This window comes from Dasypus novemcinctus, chromosome 3, assembly GCF_030445035.2.
Source record: "Dasypus novemcinctus isolate mDasNov1 chromosome 3, mDasNov1.1.hap2, whole genome shotgun sequence".
Classification (NCBI taxonomy): Eukaryota; Metazoa; Chordata; class Mammalia; order Cingulata; family Dasypodidae; genus Dasypus; species Dasypus novemcinctus.
In genome coordinates, this window is record NC_080675.1 from 134,748,664 (window position 1) to 134,767,557 (window position 18,894).

Below are 18,894 nucleotides of genomic sequence, written 5' to 3' on the forward strand. Positions count from 1 at the left end.
TCCAATTAAAGAAAAGCCTCTCTATTGCCATCTGATGCTTGGAATTTCAACATAAACTGTAAAAGCCCTTCAAAAGACATTCTAGAAGTGGCTGCTGGTCCTCGTGGACTCACTCGGCCAAGTGCTTCCTCCTTTCAGCCTAGATTGCCATTTAAGGACTTTGACCTGGCGCTGACGGAGCGTAGAAAGACCAGAGAGGAACACACGGCAGGCCGGCTGCTGGAGCATTAGCGAGAGCAAAATTGAAAATGATCACTTCTGGGATTTATCACACAACTTGGAAATGGTGTTCAAGAAAAGAAAAGGTAATTTGGGGCCACGCTACCTGGAATGAACATCTGACATGCAGTCACTGGTCTGGATTTAGAAAACTGCTTTCATCCCCAGAGAGAAGATGGTTAATGAGTATTTTAGAGGGCACGATGAGGTAGCAGGATAGTCGGAAAGGGTACTGGTTCTGAAGGGTTCCAGTCTTGCTATCACATCTGTAAAGAGCCACTGACTTTGAACAACACACTTCAGGTCTCCTTGTGTACATACCCTCATATCGAGTATGAGAGAGGTGGATCGCAAAATGAACTCTGGGTTTCTTTTGACTCTCAAATCTGGGCCTTTATGGCCATAATACATTGAAAAGATGTAAAAAGCTGACCAACTAAAAGATCACTCCTTTTCCCCACCGGAAATATAGGTGAGGAACCTCATTATAAAAGGTTATAAAAGGTGAATTTTCTGACTTTATGTTAACAATCAATGCATCACAGATGGCAATGCATGGATTTTATATAGCTTAAGAGATCACTATCAGCTGCTGAACCTGCTATGCTCATCCTTGTCACCTCCTTCACACTAAATTCTACTTACCCAAAGTGGTCAAACACCCAATGTAAAAATAATCATTGAATAAATTACAGACCAATGAGGTGGGAAAATGTTACCTTATGATAAAAATTTTCAAGCTTCCATGAAAATCAAAAAGCATTTGTCCCCATGTACCTACTCCCCAGTTAAAATGAGTATCAATATTTTGCCATTCTGCTTTCATCTATTCCCAGCCCTACTCCAACACACCTTTTCCTGGGGGTATTTTAAAGTAAATTTCAGGCATCTTGCCATTTCACCCATAATTACTCCAGTCGTTGTTTCCGATGAAGGTTATTTTTAGAACTATCATGCCATTAAACTCAACATTATTACAAAAAATAATCCTTAATATCGAAAATATACATCCATATTCAAACTTCCTCAATAGTCTAAAACATGTTTTTTAAAATCTTTCAGTTTTTACTTCTAATCAGCATCTAAATAAGGTAAGAAGTAAAACTGATTTCATCCAATTCATAATCCTTTGTTCCTTCAAATATTTGTTTTTGATGCTAACATTACTTAGACACAATGTATCTGAAACACAGATAATGTGAAGGCCAACTTCCTAGCTACTAAATATTTCATTATTTGAAATTCTGATTCTATGAATCAGATATAAACATAGTTAAAGGCACAGAACTGGAAAAATAAGTCATTCTCTGACTTTTTCTAAATTCATAAACTATATAGATGTGTAAACTAATTGCATGCTTTAAAGATATTTTTTGTTAAACTTTATAACATTTCTAGGAAGAACACACCTGACAAATCCCAAGAGTCTTTATATTATATATCTAAAAGGAACATTCCCTAGATGTTAAAGCAGCCCAATAGCAAAGGTATCCTTTTCAGTTGTAGCTTCACCTGCAGTTAAAAAATAAATAAATAAAATAAATCAGATTGAACATGACAATGAGGCCATCTCTGTAAACGGATCTAAGACTCTGACTTTTAGGAAAGAAGAAGGTGAACAGTTTCTCCATTCAGCCTCCACCAGGGCTCTCTGGTAACACGCAGGCGCTGCCGTGACTCATCACTAGAAATACTGTTTTATAACACCAGTCTGTGTTTTGTAACACACACCAAAATGGAAAAAAAAAAAGACTATTTAGAAACCAAAACCAAGCCCTGCATTTGGGCACTGGTATCAAGATCTCAAGATGTCAGAGTGGCAATTTAATCCAGATAAAGTAGGCAAGGCCTTATTCCTTTCCTTGGCAAGAAAGTGGAGGATTCCTGCCTGCTGCACATGCCCAGAGGAGGAGCAACCATGAATTTAATTTTCTTAAAACAGAAGCATTTACCGACTTGTGCTTTCCTGGACAGCTGCCTAGTGGCTGTAATACATAACAAGGGCGTGTAATTGACAGTAATGTGACTCACTCACTGAAATGCTGGTGAAAAAAATACGGAGTTTTTTCCTCCAGGAAAAAAATTAAAAAGCAGATTCATCCTGTCCATTGGAAATAACAAATTACTTTACCTTTCAGCTCATTAGCAACCTTTATATATATATAACATCTCTGTAATCTGAATTATAGGCATGTGTTAGAGAAGTGGCAGAGTTGCACAATGCATGCAAATAGATGGGTTGGGTCAGACATAATCTGTGAAAATGGCAAATTTAGATGGGTTAGTTGATATAGCCTACCTGACAATTCTCTCCCAAGAGTTAGTTACAGGAGATGGTTCTGCCAATGATTTGCCACTTGAAAAGCTGCTATCAGCTGGGACCTTGTAATTATTATGGTAATACACAGGGCAGACTGAGCAAGCTGCCACTGATGTCCATGGGCAGCTTCAGAATTTCTTTCACAGGGACTCAGACAGGGATCTCGAGAAGAATGGCTGGGGACTTTCCCAGATAGAGGCTGTTGGAACCATGGAGACTTTTTAGATCAGGTAAAAGGTTTCTCCATTCCATTAATTCTCTTTGAATAAGGAAAACAATAATCTGAATTAACATCACTCTCGATCTGAAAGGGCCCCCTCTTTTTCAAGGCAGAGGCACAGAAAGGAAACCCTGGAGAACCGTGAAGATTTAATTCCAATTAGATAAACCCTGACTCCATCTGAACCCGAGAGGTTCAGGTGTTTGTGTGAACCTCCAGCAACTGTGAACTAGAAAGCCCTTGTTCAGATATGCGAGGTGTCTCTAGCTTCCAGTCCCAGAGGGAGCAGGGAGGGGTATTCTGAACTACGCAAATCCCAGAAATACAAGAAGAAAAAACGTGGGGCTTTCAAAGGTTGGCGTGAGTGTGGGGAGATACATTTGGAACCAAGATGGGAAGAATGGAAACATGTAACTCTTTTCCACAATAGATTAATACTCTAATGAAGGCAGTTGGGTCTATTTTCTCATATTGGGATCTCCCATGCAACTGAAGTCATAGTCCACGAAACCAGAGGCTACGTAGGGATTTTGAGTCAAGAAACTAAAATGTACTCTGTGCTTTATCACTAATTATTACTGAGAAGCTGCCCAAGGCAGATATTGGCTAACTTCTACTGGGTGTTAGGGACCTTTTTCTTAGTATGACAACAGTTGGGGGTGAGGGTGGGATTTTTAGTTAAGGAAGTTTCACATCTTTGACAGCCACCACTAATCTCCCATTTAATTGTGAGTTCATTTGCAAGTAATTGCTAAAAGGCAAAATGAGGGTGGAGTTCCATAAATCATTAAAAAGAGAGATTTACTATGCGTGTGAATAGCCCTGAAAAATATTTCAGATACTGTGTCTCAATTTTAAGATAGTAGCAGACTCTCAAAATCTGAAAAGTAACATAATATGCATAACTAGTTCTTTGTAGGCATTCTCTTTGTTCCTAAGAGAATACATTTTACATAAGCCCAAATAGTTGGAAATGTGTTACTTTTTTATTTTTATAATTGAGAAAAATGTGTTAACTCTCTGGAATATCTATGAGTGAAAGAAAAAAACATATGGAATTGCACACACATATGATTTATAATACAATATTCAGGACCATATTTCCTAACGAGGAACCTTACTCAACAAAAAAAATTATTTTTCTTCAGCATTTGCAGTTCTGGTATACAGTAACACTGAGGCCAAGGATATATTTTATTAGTCCTAGCTAAGCAATAAAATGTGTGTCATTCTATTTATTTCTTTTTATTTTTGAGAGAAAAATTCTTTAAACAAATTTACAGGCTGACACTTATGGCTTAATTTGAATAAACCTGACCAAATCCAAACAGATAATGACTGGTTTATATGACATTATAGCAGAGTGCCCTCAAAGCAAAGGGCTCTACTTTCATTCTAAAACCCCTCCAAAGCAAAAATCAGCTTATTGACATTGAAAATTCAAACTTATCATCTGCAGATGAAAATAATTACCCATGAAATAAAAATATACAATGCCTGTCACAATCAAGTACTTTTTTTTGTTGTTGCAACTTAAAAACCACTTGCCTAAAGTTAAAACTCTTCCTTGTACTGTCATTTTCCCACATTCACGTAGTTCTAAAACACGGGAAGTGCCTTTTAGCCATTGAAAACCACTAACTGAGCTAATACTCAAAATCTTCGAAATGCTCTCCTTTAGTTAATATACCCTTCCATTTTGTGTTAACGTTTGTTCATTCTCATTTAGTCCATACATGTGAACATACAGACTATCAAAGCACTGGTAACTCTGTAACTTTGTTTACTGCCTTGAAGCAAGTGTTCCCACTCTTTTCAATCTGTTTCATGGAGACATAGAAATGAAAATAAAAGTTCCCTTCTAATATAGTCATATTTTCAAGTAGGTTAGTTTCCTTATATAGTATTTTTTTAATATTTATTGTGTAAGCATTATGGATTGAATTTTTTCAAATTAAAAAAAAAAACACTTAAGTGATTTCCTTAGTAAGTGTGACTTTTTGGAGTGTGTTGTTTTAAAGAAAGAAAATATGTTTCCCACAAAAGTTAAAGTTAATGCCCATTTTTTGCTTCCCTGTACTGGATGCTGTGGTGTGCCACCCAAGCCCTGGCTCTCCAGAGTCTTAGCTGCCAGTGGCTCACAGTTGAGTATCTTCCTGGAGAATTGCCCTTGGCTTAAGGGAACTGTCTTGCCCAAGATTATGCCCCTCTCTGGGGGTAACTGGTATCCAAGGTCTGGTTGATGCAAGATAAAAGACCCAGGTTCTTTGCCTTGATTTGGGACATTTTTGAAGGTCATACCAGCTTCTGATCTTCCAGCGGCATCTGCTGAAACCTAGGTTGCAAATGCTTGGCAGTTCAATTTCTCCTTCTGCTCAGGCAGCTTCCCTCACCCCTCATAGGTGTTGTTCTTAAGAGCATTCCCCCAAAATCTTCTTGCATGCAAATCTTAGAGTCTATTATTTGGGGCACACAACTTAAAGCATCCATTTACTTAGAGATACTGTAGTTGAGTGACTAGTTGGGAATACTGATGAATATCAGGTGAATATATGGTAGAACTTAACTTTATTCAGTGTGGGGTACACTTAGCCTAGCCTGTATGCCAAAAGAGTTGGTTCCATTAGTTTTCTAAGTCTGTCACTGTGAGGTCATCGCGTGATATGAGAAACTTTGTGATGAGGTTTAACTATTGTATTAACAGAGATGTGTACAGTAAGTAGGGCCTTTGGCCATTTGCAGTTGGCTCTTCTGTGTATCAGGAGCATATTAATCCAACCCTTTGGTATTCTTCCTTGTAAGTGAGACTATAGAGCAAATGAGGAATAACTCACTAACGATGGAGAAGCTGCTTAAGCATTAGAAGAATCTGGGAGAAAGTCACTCATATTGGTCGTTTTCTTGTTTAGAAATCTAACTTAAGAGAAACACATCAATAGAATCACAGGTAAAGTAATTTAGGGAAATAAAAACACATTCTTCTAAATGACACTTTCCCTAAGGGCCTCCCATAATGAGAATAAGAACATCTTTCTATTTCCCAAATCACCTCAGCTATTATACACAGGATTAGGTAACTTCCACAAATCAGGGCCTAAAAAGTTCTCTGATTCAGAGATAGGCAAAACCCTTTCTGTGGGGGTGTGGTGGGGGGTGGAGGTGGGGATCATGGTATGTTTGTCTATGAAACGGTATAATAGTTTTTCCTTTTCTAATTTATGGAGCACGGTAAGTTACTTGCCTAATAGGACAGCTTCTATTTTGATTCCACTTTGTTAGGTGAAACTAGCAAAAAACAAAGCTAGCCTTTCTCACTGCTTTATTGAGGATTCCCATCTGAGAAAGGAAAAGGGTGAAAGAGGCTACATGGCTTTCCTACTGTAAAATCAGTTTCAGAGTCCCCAAACATCTTCCTTCATCCTGTTCTCATTTAGCTTGCTAATAGATGCCTAATGAGAGAAGAATTATAAGAAAGCTGAGAAAACTAGGATTTAAATTTCATATGAAGAGATGGACTTTATGTTAGAGGCAAAGGACTTTTATTCTCATTATCTATGATAATTTCAAAGTATTTTTGACCTTGGAAGAAAAAATCAGCATTGAGTTAGAATTGGTTAGGTCATAGCCTAAGGAAGCATAAGAGGCCACCAGGAAATAAATTAAAATTAAAATAGATTCTTTTATTGGGTCAAATCTCATCCTCTCATTTATAAGCAAGGTTTCCACGCAAAGAATTGGTACTGCAGGGGATAATTTTGTTCCTCTTGTTTTGACTCAAGAAAAAGTTACAAACAAAAGTGGGAGGGAGCAGCACATATATCTTAAAAGACAAAGGATTCCAAGGGAAAGGGGACAGAAACAAGGGCTGTATGTGACCAGGTAGGAGATGGGCAATGGACTTGAAATTATCGGTCCCTGCTCTGTTAAGTAAGAAGCATGAATACATTCCAGACCAGACAAGCATAGCAATGCCATGTGTCTTGACCTTGAACGAATAAATGCCATTTCTTTCCAGAATTTACTCTACTTCAGAAATCGCTCAACATCATAGGATCACATTTTCCTCATTAGACTGGAGAAATCTCTTTGATAGATTTTACCCTCCATTCTTGGAAGAGATGGCCAATTCTCTTCTCTTGTGGGTAGTTTTCAATTTTGCATTTACAGAGATGACAGTGGTAGCTGAAAATGTCCCTTTCCCATTTAATGCTATAGAATTGATCATCTGGTTGTAGAAACCTTGCAATGACAATGAAAACAAAATGGTGTTTAAGAGATCACTCAGAAAAAAAGAATACATTCTTCATCTTTAGTAAGATATCCAAGTACTTTTAAACCTCCTGGATGAAATTTTGACTTAAATCTTACAAAATGCTAAAGGAAACTTTAAAGCATTCATTTCTTAAACTAAGACTCAAAATTTATAGGTAAACTGTCAGATGTCAACATGCTCTTTACATTGTAGTTTCTGTTTTCAAAATAATATAGTACAAATCTCACAGTACCTGAATGTTCTTTCTTATAATTGATAACAATGAAAAGATTATTACTTTTTCCCCACACTCAAATGTGTGAGAGTATCTGGTCATAAGACTGTGTAAACACACACATTCACTTACTGAAAATTCTCAGACATTAATTGAGCATATAGTAGATACTAATCGGCCTGCTAAGTCCAAAGGATAACAAAAATAAGTACAGCGTACCCAGTGGGACTAAGCAACATAAATAACTATTATTCTACAATATGTTGTCTGCACTGTGACCTTAATAATGTGCTGTGGGGGCAAACTGGCTGCAACAATTAATTTAACAAGGTGGCGTTGGAGAAGGCTTTGCATGGGAGCTGCTATTTGTGTTGGTCTTTGTTGGAGCAGTCAGACTTTTACTGGTGCAGAAGTTGTTAAAGGACATTCCAGGACAAAAAAGATAGAGCAGAAGCAATGGCAACGAGCCATGCCCACGCATGGAGTCTTTTAGGGACTGGTAATTGAGGATGGCAAAATACTGCCTGCCATGGCATGGCAGAAAGCATGGGAAGGCTTGTGGAAAGAGTTAGACCAGACTGTGAAGGGCCTTGGGCACCTCTCTAAGAAGTTTGCCCTCCTCAGGCAAGGTAAAGCCCTAGGTTATTAAGGAGATTGAAGAAAATCCTACTGACAGTGCCATCCCACAGCTGGGCATAGTCTTTCTTTTTCTTTACTTTTTTATTTGGGGGTGGTGGTGGTAGGGCAGAAATTGCTGAGTATAGGGTAGTATTTTCTAATATACTTGGCCTCGGAGAGCATAACTTAGCCAAAGCATGTTCTTAGGACAACGTTAGCACACAAGAATTCTCAGCACAGCCAAAGAAGACTCTGATCTCTCCACTAAAAGATTCACACAGCTTCCTCTCACTATTGCTGCTCCACTGCATTCACACTGCCGCGCGAAAGGGGCACCAAACCACAACTTGAGTACTCTGCTCTTACAGATTTATTGCCTGACAAGCCTTAAAGTTAGAAAATAAATATTTCAAGCTGAATCTGTCACTAACAATGTTTTATGGTTTGTTGTTGCTTGTTGAGAAGGCCTGGCCACTGGGAGACCAAGTCTGAGGGAGATATTTCCAACGGTGATTCCTACTGAAAACTGCTTTATCATTCTTTATGTGAAATATACCGACGCGTTTAAGCACTTTCAAGGAAAAAGCCACACTGATGTTTGTGGAGACAATGAAACACTTTTTTCCCCCTCCTAATTGTCCACATTTATTAGAAGTTTTTGAGTTTAGCCAGTGCAGGGGCGCAAAGAAGGCGATATTAATTTTTAATTATTTGAGTCCTCTTCACAATAATTCCCTGTAGCAAGAAAGAGGTAGTTTACAGATCGGAGAAACCCAGACCAAAGAGATTAAATAATTGGAAATCATTGCTCTGATGGAGTCAGGGGCAGGGGCAGACTTAGCGATGGCTTTCCTTGGCTGCTGCTCTCACCGGGGAGCCTGGCAGCCTTGCTTCCGCCACAGATTTAAATATCCTCAATCCAGGTAGATCAATTCGGCTCCTGAGCCCAAATGACAAGCTAAACTACCAATAATGCCTTGCAAAGGGTTTTAAGCGACATAATCAACTGGTGAGAGACTTATGTCAGTTAGACTTTGTCTCCTTAAAAATCAAGAGTAACAGTGGTAAGAGAGAAGTTTTTAACAAGGAGGAAAACCCTAGACAGTTGTCTGTAAGATTCTTCACCACAGCTTCAAGGACAACCAGGAAAAGCGCTGCTATTTGAGGCAACTTCATTATAAAATCATTTTTAATAAGCAATCTTAACAAAGAGAGGGAATACTCTTGTGGAGAAACCCTCCAGGGACCCAGAGGCTGCCCAGTTAAGTTATTAGGAAGTTTCACACAGGGGACCAAACAGCTATTTCATTGGCCTCGGGGGACAGAGTTTAGTTTTCACCTGTTCTCTAGAGGAACTGGTGTTATCCTGTCTATGAACAGCAGAGACTGGTAATAATCAATTATCCCGATGCCCCAACTTGGTGAGGGAAAGTGAATTTTCAGTTTTGTCGACACAAAAAGACATGGTGTAAGAAAGACAGATAAATTAACGCGATATGGTTCATTAGACTGAAGACTTTTACAAACATGCAGCCAATGAAAATCCGTGGAACTTGATTTTCTTTAGGTGCAACAAAGAAACTCTTTCTTGGAAAAATAAGAAATACTAACAAAGGGAAAAGGAAGTATGATTATCCTCTTGCTATACTGTTCAGCTGTGTGAGGGAAATAAGCTTTAGTGCTGATGAAAAATAATCAGTGCAGCCTACTTTGCAATCCTAAGGTGTGAGCAACATTTAGAATTTGGGGTTCAAATTCTTTATAAAGTTAGCTGTGGCTGAGTTAAGCAGGGTTGGAAAGGCATAGGCTCCTAGTGTTTCGAGAGCCAATTAGCAGTGCCCAGGAAAGCACGCAAGGAGAGCCATTAGCCATAGGATTCAAAGTGAATATGCATGTTTCCCTCTCATTCCTTGCCTCTGATTTTGATGAAATGGTAAGAACTAGTCTTACAATTAGACCTTATAACTGGGGAGCTAGAGAAAAAGCCAAACACTATTTTTATTTAATAATCAGAATAATCTTCCCTTTTTGGACTAGATATTTCCTGCTCAATAAGCACCTTTTGAGGTGCTCTGGCCTCAAAAGTAAAAAAGGCCAGAGAAGAACTTCTATGTAAGGATAAGAATTTTGTCAGGGTTCAGAGATGGGACCGAGGGACAAAATATCAAATTTATATAATGTTAACTAAATGACAGAGGCCGTAAAAATATTGTCTACTGAACCCCCTGTTGATCTACTGATCACACCCAATCTCCTCTACCCTTCCAGATCAAGCTTGGCTCACCACCCATGTTCAAGTCCAGGATGCTCTCCTGGATGATTTCAACTCATGTGGCATTTAAATAACCCAACTGGAAGCATAGCCCTGCATTTTCTAGGAATTCTTTCATGACTAGAAATCCCTCATGTAGGTCTGCCCTTTCTCCTTAAGGTACAGTCTAAACTATTAGAGAGTGAGGATGATGAGTTAAACTTTCTGTATTACACCATGGCTAACACAGTGCTAGGCACTGAGTAGTTGCTAGAAAATACTGCAATCTGCCTAGTTTCTAGCCCTATGAGGACATAGGGCTTCGGGGATTTGCTGCTGCCTGGTTTCCAGGCTTCCTTCCTCAGATCCTGGAATCATGCATGTGTGGATTATTCACCATACTACCTTCTTTTCCTCTCTGAAAAAAATGAAAGGAAAAAAAAAAAAGGTTTATAGATTAAATCCTTGTTACTGAATCCAAACCTTAATCTCACAGAGCATATCCTCTCATTTTCAGCTTCTTGATAAACCCTTTAATCATTATGCTCAGCTCCTAACTATTTAAGACATTAGGAACAGGAGTTAATGCACAGAAGATCAATAAAGTAAAAGAGGGAAAGAAACCTCACTCCTATATAGGAAAAATGCCTACCCCAAGGTGGGAATGGAATGGGTGGGTAACATTCCACTGAAGGTTTTTGGGAAGTCATAGGAAAAATTTTAATTGGACAGCCTAGAAATGAAAACCTCCATCACTATCATGTACAGATATGAACATCAATTATAATCGGAAGAACCATGTAATTACAAAAATACTTTACTCTTTGGCAGCCCAAGTGATAACGATTTCCTTGGAATAAGCATTAATTTTCTTCATGTCACAACACTCTGGTGTCTCTGCTTCTCCTAGATTTCTACTCATTCAGATGCAGATACTAACAAAATGAGAAGCTGATGTAAGTATAAATCCATTTTAAAATTAGGGTATGCTTGAGTATACTTAAAACCTAGATATTCGATTCTCTTATATAACCCTTTGAGGTATATATATATATATATATTTTTTTTTCTTTTCTTTTCTTTTCTTTCCCCAGTTCCCAGGCATTCTTTTAGCTTTCAGGGTTTTGTTTGGTTGGTTTTGGTTAAGTTTCAGGAAACCATAGTATCTTGAATCATACTATCTTGTAGTGGCAATTAAAGTCATACATGAATTACCAAGGTGGCCTGATAAAAGAATAATGTACAATTTCCTTATAAAAGACATAAATGTCCATCACAGGCTTTGGTTCAGAGGAAAATGGGTTTATATCATAAGAAATATGCATTGCGCTTAGTGTAGGGAACACAATTATCCTAATAGTATAAACTAACCATTTGGAACTGGTGTTGTATAATAGATTTGGTTGTGTCATCTGAACAGTGACATAACATACACAGCAGTTCTTTGGTGAATTATGTTAGATTGTTAAAAAGGTAAGGCTATTTAGTTTCTAGGTACTACTTTGTTTAATGGAATTTTTCATAGAGTAGGAAGAAGATTCCCCTTTCTTATAATCAGTTGATTTGCCAAGCTGAAAAGCCTGTCTAGGTTAAAATGTTGTGTGGTAAAAGAAAACCTGAATCAATTGTAGAAATGACTATGCTGCACTAAGATTTCTTCCTATACTTTAGAGTAGAAAAGCCACGCTAAAGTATGAAGCTTTTCATTTTGGGAGCATTTAGGCACTGTAGGTTGGCTTTGAATCCTGGCTCCACTACATTCTATGAACGGTAGGAACCCTGAACCTGTTTACATCTGTAGAATGGGGATAGTAGCAATACCTACCTTACAAGATTGTGGTAAAGAGTAAATAAATTAATATTATAAAGTGCTTAGAGGAGCGTCTGGCACTTCGTAAGTACTCAATAACTATGAACTACTGTTGAAATTGAAGATGCTACAGTGTGGCATTTATATGCATGCAAGGAGCCAATTTCCTATATGTTGAGTCCTGGCTGTGCTGTGCGCCTAACTAGCTGGGTTATTTCACTTCTCTAAACTAAGCTACTAATCTCCCAGATCAGTTTTCTCATCTAAATTGGGGGTGTACATAATACACATCTCATGGAGCTAATGAAAAGATTAAATTAGATAGTACATGTAAAGCATTAAACATAAGGCTTAGCGTACTAGAATTGCCTCGTAGATGGTAGTAGCCGCTACTGCTTTACTTACTGGAATTGCTACTATGACCAGCCTCACTTTACTATCATTATTGAAATAGAAATCATGCAAACTTCTGGAATAGACATCTAGCCTATCTTTAAAGACCAACACAAAACGTGTGTAAGAGTTTATTAAATATGTAGCGAGTCTATCAAATGTGCACAAGTACCTGGTAGGCTAGGTATTTTTGTCTTTTTCCCAAGTGATGATCATGGATTTAAAGGGTCAATGGCAGTCTCAACACACCCTTTTGAACCTACGTTATGAGATGGGATCACAAATACTTTTGTCCAAGTTCAATTAATGAATTTGAGGTCTATTAACTGAGTAAATGTGGATCAAATGGATTCCTTGATGGAAACACATAGCTAAATACTCTGTTTTTCTATGGAAATAATGTATCTTCACTATGAACTATACAAATCTTCTATCTGGAAGTCCTACCTTGGCAGGGCGAAGTGCAGTCCATTTATATTTTAATATAAAGAATCCTGTTAAGATTATAAGGGATTGGCTCTAGTCACACAAGCTGAGTCTAAACAAGGCAAATGTTCCAGATGGTAGGATACTTTTTAATTTCCTCAGACTGGCTGATCCTGAAGGGAACAAATAGATATTGTTGAGGGTGAGAATGGATGTAGATCTGTAATAGGGACAGTTTTAGCATCCAGAGGTAAATTTCTATCTTTTACTTCATTACAATGTATGCTTGGATCATGTTTATCAGAACCTTTGATGGTCTCTCATTCTTTTCTTCTTTTCCAAACTTCTAGCTTAGTCTAGCTAGTCTGCTCACAACTTTTTAGTTATGAGCAGAATGTTCTGGAAATGGTACACTTGACATTTGAGTTTTCAGATTGTTTTATTGGACTATGTGCCCCTTTCCTCATTTAATTCCCTAACAGATGCAGTGTGTGAGCTTCTTGAAAGCAAAGAACCTGGCAGGGCAAAATGGATCTTCAATAAACAATTGTCCGTTGACTAGCCCTCAGAGCATCAGCACTGTCAGTAGCAGCTTAATGTCTGGAGTGGAAGGCAGCCTTTAGAAGCTGAGAAACGCATCCTCCAGTCACTTCGGGAACACTGTATTAGTCTCTTTCCTAATTGTCAATGGGTCGACAGGATATGGGTGAAGGTCTCCTCTAAGAATTTCAGCGTGGTTTCTTCTCATGTCTGTCCCAATGAAACACCCTGCCAGCAAGTGAAATTATAATTGCTTTGAGTCACACTGTGAGTCACATGAGTTGTCATGGCAATCTATTAACTATAAAACCAAAGCACCTTCCATTAGCTTTGCCAAAAATGGTTCCTGGGTTTTCCGGGCCTATGAACATAAAGTGCGTGAGCTCAAAGTTTGGGGTTGCTAAGAGTCTACAGTCCAAAAGAGTGGCCTCAAGGAAAGGAAAAGAAAAAGAGAAAATAAGGTTATTCTAGTTCTTGGTCTCTCCTGAGTAAATGGCAAAAATTGTGATAAATTGTTGGGTTGGTTTTGTGATATCAACAAATGCCTAAGGAGAGGGGGTTGGGACCTCAAAACTAATTTTCTCTCAGTCAAATTCGAAACCAAATCTCCAGGGTCAAAAAAATGAATATATTAACCTATTCTACTTTAAATGGTTGTGAAAAACACAGTTTTTATGGATCCAAAAGATTATTTCTCAAAGAAATATTCTGATTTGGGCTAAAATATTTTTACTTTTGAGAATTAAAATCTCTTTATAAATAATACAGTGCTTTAATTTTTTATGTCAGGTTTAGCATGCTGCAACTTAACATTTGAAAATGTATCATTACCTTTTAATAATTACTTGTGTTAAAGTATTTTGGAAGGTCTGGAAACATTTTATTTTGTTGTTTATTGGGGAAAATTGACATATGCAAATTGGGATTAAACGGGCACATTTCCCCGACTGCTTGCTGAGTAACCTGCCATTTCTGTGCCTTTGTAAGTGCTTGGCCTTTACTGTGAAGGAAAGCAGGCTGGGTTAACAGGAAGAATAAGGAATACAAACAAGGATGGGAACAGGAGGAAGTGCCATGGTCTGGGGCCCTAACAGGTATCTTCTCGGTCTGCATCAGGCTCTCCGATACATTCCCTTAGGTTCTGGGTCTGTGATGCTAAGCTTCCCAGTAGCAGGAAATAGCTAAGATGATTTGTTACATTTTTCACTTTTTCGCTTCCATATTTGTCATCATCTAACATCTTAGTGAATGCAGAACTATCCAAGTAAAATTAGATTAAGAAGTCAGGAATAAATGATCAGTTGTCCTTGGCAAATAATAAAAACCAAGACAGCAGTTACTTTCAAGAAAAAGATACTTAGCCACACAATGCTATTTCAGCAGGAAGGAGACAAGAACAAACCTGTGAAACACTAAAGCAAAAAGCAATTTTGAAAGTGTCCAACAAACACATGGGCTCTATAACCGCCATGAAAATTAAATTGAAATCCTACACCACAGTGTAAAAACTTATCTAATATGTCCACAAGTAAAAACTCCTTATATTCACGCACAAAAACCAACAGCAGCACTTTCCACCACCGACTGAGGAATATCACAAATGTAAGAATTTCTTGACCAATATGGGCACGAGGACTTTTTTCCTAGGAGCCCCTAATGTTTGTCTTTCCCACAGGCAACATAACGTTAAGGGAAACGCTCAAGATTCCCCTTCAGAAACCTCCTAAGTTCCCCAAAGTCTGTGAACATCAACTCTTCTCTGAAGCTAAAATCAGATTTTCTTTCATGAGAGTTTCTGGCTTAACTTACCCAAAACTTTTTTTTTTTTTTTTAAAAGAAGCTATACCTGTGCTTTCCAGATAACAAGGTGGCCTAAAATATTATCAGGTGTCACAATTGTTCAGGTTCAGTTTGTAGTTAATGTACCTCTGACTGGTGTACCTACAGGCTGGCGCTCTGGTCTGATAATATATTCTGCAACTGTACATGTTAATTTGTAAGTCGAACGATCTCCCTGTGAGGTCAGTTAGGAAACCCAGATTGAAACTGCTGATAGGGGGTGACTTCAGCTGTCGATGACTATGTAGTCAGGTCTTGACCATGGTTTCCAGAGCCCTGGCTAAAAATGGAAGTTTTGAGACAGTGCAAAAATGAATTCGTATACTTCACTGATAGTGAAACTTTTTGAAGAACAGATGTCAGGATGATTTAAGAGGAGCTGGAATTAAACATCTGAAGAAAACCTATAGGCAAGTTAGGACAGTTCAGTTTTCAAGAAAAATCCAACAGATGCTAAAGAAGAAATCATTTGGGTGACATTTATTAGAGGAAGAACTGATTGCTTTTCTTCTTTCTCTTAAGTTATAGGCCCTGTAGAGATGTTCAGATCAGAAATATGATGGGCTCTCTGCTAAGCTGGGTGACAAAAACAATCTCCACATTTAAGTGGCACAGAGGGCTTTTGCTAACATTCACAACTTGGACAATTCAATTTCTCCTTGGCATGTGCAAAGTTTTGTGCCAACTGTCTATTTAGGTACTATTCTTCCAAACTTGTCACTGGGCCATTTTATCTTGGACCCTCTCCCATGAATCATGAAAGTAAAAATCAGTCTAAAGACAAGATGGTTACTGATCTAAATCTTTCTGTCAATTTAATATTTGAATTATATAAAAGCATTGTTTTAGATTTTTCTACATTTATGTTATGCTTAATGCTTAAGAATTTTTCTTCTCGTTTTCAGAGTTAGAAAGGCACTCAAAATCCACCCACTCTGGTTATACCTTGATTTTGTTTCAAAGCAAGTATAACTAACTAAAGGACTTCTTTAAGCCTTTGCTGAAAGGCCAATCTGGTTAGAGTATCTTATCGGGAAACCAACTTTTCTTCACTAGCCACCACTCTATGATGTCACCTAAATCCTTCCATGGTTTTTAAATTTAACCACAGATTAATGTTTCTGTAGAGAGGCCAATGCCAATAGTGTCAGGGATGACAGTTCCTTGAAGGTCCTTATAGATAGATGAGCTGTATATTAGCTACGTCTATAGTTTCTGTCTTATGTTAACTTATTAGTTGAGGAGCACTCTTCATGTCCAGTGGAGTTGAACTTGTGGTTTTGTCCACTTCTCCAAGAGCCAAGTCATAATGCAAATAGTGGCTTTCTGTATATCACCAGGTGGACAGGAGTCCATCCCCAAACCACCACAAACAGTAGGCACAACCACCAGCCCCTGTTCAGGAGAGGCCCAGGACTGAGCTAGCAGAAAGACTGAATTACTTACCACCTCTAGAGTGGGTCCCTCCAGGCCAGGGACGAGCTCATGGGCAAAGCTGTGCAAGGAAGCGCTCTGTACCATGCCTGCCCTGCGGATATACAGAGGACTTCAGTCTCCTGCACTGTCAATCTCTCAGTCATCATGAGCTCAAATATGCACCGACGACAGCAAGAACAACAACAACAACAACAACAACAAAAACAACCCCCAAAAAGCTAAGGGCCACACACTACCGTGGTGGAGGGACAGCCAACCGGATCTATGCATTGAGAGATGGAGGTGCCGTCCTTATCATGTGTCTATACAGGCCTGACCTTTTCATCTTCCCTCAAACACACATTCCATTGAAGCCCATGGGAGAGCCATGTGGAAAGAGACTGCAGGCCTGGGCCCTAGAAGTCAGGCAACTTCTCATGGAATTTGGTGTTTTTTGCTTATTTTTGATTTCTACAAATACAAATAGACAGACAGACAAACCCAAGACCAGATTTCAAGAATCAACGGAGGCACAAACTAAACTACATTGGTGTTATGCAGATTTTTTTTTTGTCCCCAAATGTTTCACACGAAATAAAAAAATTTTAAAGTATAATTAAGAAAAAATCTGGGGATACATATTTGTCGACCCTAAATTGTGCCATAATTATCTCCATTGCTTGCCTTAGAAGGATGTCCAAGCACATCTCATAGGTAGCACAGTATATATCTGTGGTCTACAATCCTTATCAAGTTCTAATGACACCATTAATTCAGTCTCAGTGATATGCTGGTCAAGTACAGTGAAAGTTGACTGCTTGCGTCAATGACGTATTGGTTTCATCCTGCTGTTCAAGGCACAATAAAACATCACTGCCCGATTGCAAATCACAACACCTTACATTGACATGAGTTTGTAAACTTATGGTGTAGTTCGAATGAAGGCAATTGATGAAAGCAGTTGAACCTGAGAAGTGGTAATGAATACAGAGTATAAATCCAGCACACATTTCCACATCAAACTACCGGATGCCATTTACCAGGGCCCTTGTAGGCCATTGCCCATGGTCGAGCGACAGAGCCTGTATTCCCAGTCAGTATCTCTGCTCTACAGACACAAGTACAAAGCGGCCCAATTTATGAACTCATGGTGAAGGAAAAGGAGAGTTGAAAAGAAATCAAGGTGATGTTTCCTAGAAACATACCAACTCTTCTAAGAAGGATCCAGAGTAAGGGTGATCAGTAAGTAATTGATCCTCCTGGCTAGATTTCATGAATTTTCTAAAGATTAATGGCTTGAAACACTAAAATTCATCAGAGTATGCCTTAGCCTCTCTCTTCAACACACACTTAGATACAAACAGGTGGAGATGTACCACTTCCGACCACTACAGGTTGAAAACTATGACCTCTGTTGCCCATGGATCACAGCTGAAACATTAGTTTATACTTGAAGGGTCACAGCAGCCAGACATATGTGAATTCCAACTCTCCAGAGAACTTTGGACAAAAGAAAAATGCATTACTTACATGTATGCGTCTTCTTTGTTACTGAGATACCTGGAAGAGAAGAAATAATGACAAAGGTAAGAAAATGTCCAGCGGGTGCTTCCCTGAATGTACATCATTCACAGTATTCAGGACCGTGGTTTGTTCAGATAATGACCTGGAGACAAGGCTCGTTTTAATCTTGCGTGACAGCACCACTGGATGCAACCCAAAGAAAGGCAACCCTGAGGGATGGAGGCAGTGGTCATCGCCTACCTGTTGCAGAGGATCTGTGGTAAAAAAGCAGCAGCCCGGAGAGTAATTAAATAGGGCTAAGCAGGGTGAACGAAGACTCTTATTTTTATTTTATATAGGGGGTATAAGCGTGTTTATTAGGAAGAGTGGGGAAGGTTTCAGGCACAAGAGAATAATGTCGACACATTCAGACACAAGCTGGATGAGCAGCAGAGCAAATAATTTGCTATGGCCAGCGATCCTGTGTTTACTTTTTAATGAAAAGGACCCTTCCTGCTCACACGAAGCCTAACTTTTAATGGTGAGGGGGAAAGCATCCACAACACGTCCTTAATTGTCCATACTCATGAAGGTCAGAACAAATGACCGCTCATTCTTTGTAAATGGCACCAAAAGGAAGATGGACGGTTTGAACATATAAGGGATTCGTGGATTGTCACCGTTGGTGTTTCCAAGATGATTTATGGACAGGAGGTGACAAAGGAAACTAAGTAATATTCAGCAACTATGACCATATAAAGATAACACCAATGCATGCTTCAATGCAAGCAGTACTACCTCCATTTCAGAGGTGTTATATTTTAATCCTTTATGCTGCATTCTTTTTGGGGG

The 18,894-nt window shown here is 38.7% G+C and overlaps 1 protein-coding gene across 2 annotated transcripts in view; it reads right to left on the bottom strand.

Moving 5' to 3' along the window:
- Positions 1–18,894, bottom strand: part of RORA (RAR related orphan receptor A) — a 712,506-nt gene that overhangs the window by 162,801 nt on the left and 530,811 nt on the right. For both annotated transcript variants that reach the window (XM_023585999.3, XM_071214227.1), the window contains one exon: positions 18,070–18,099. In XM_023585999.3, the coding sequence (XP_023441767.1) occupies positions 18,070–18,099 (30 nt within the window). The remainder of the gene's footprint in view (positions 1–18,069; positions 18,100–18,894) is intronic.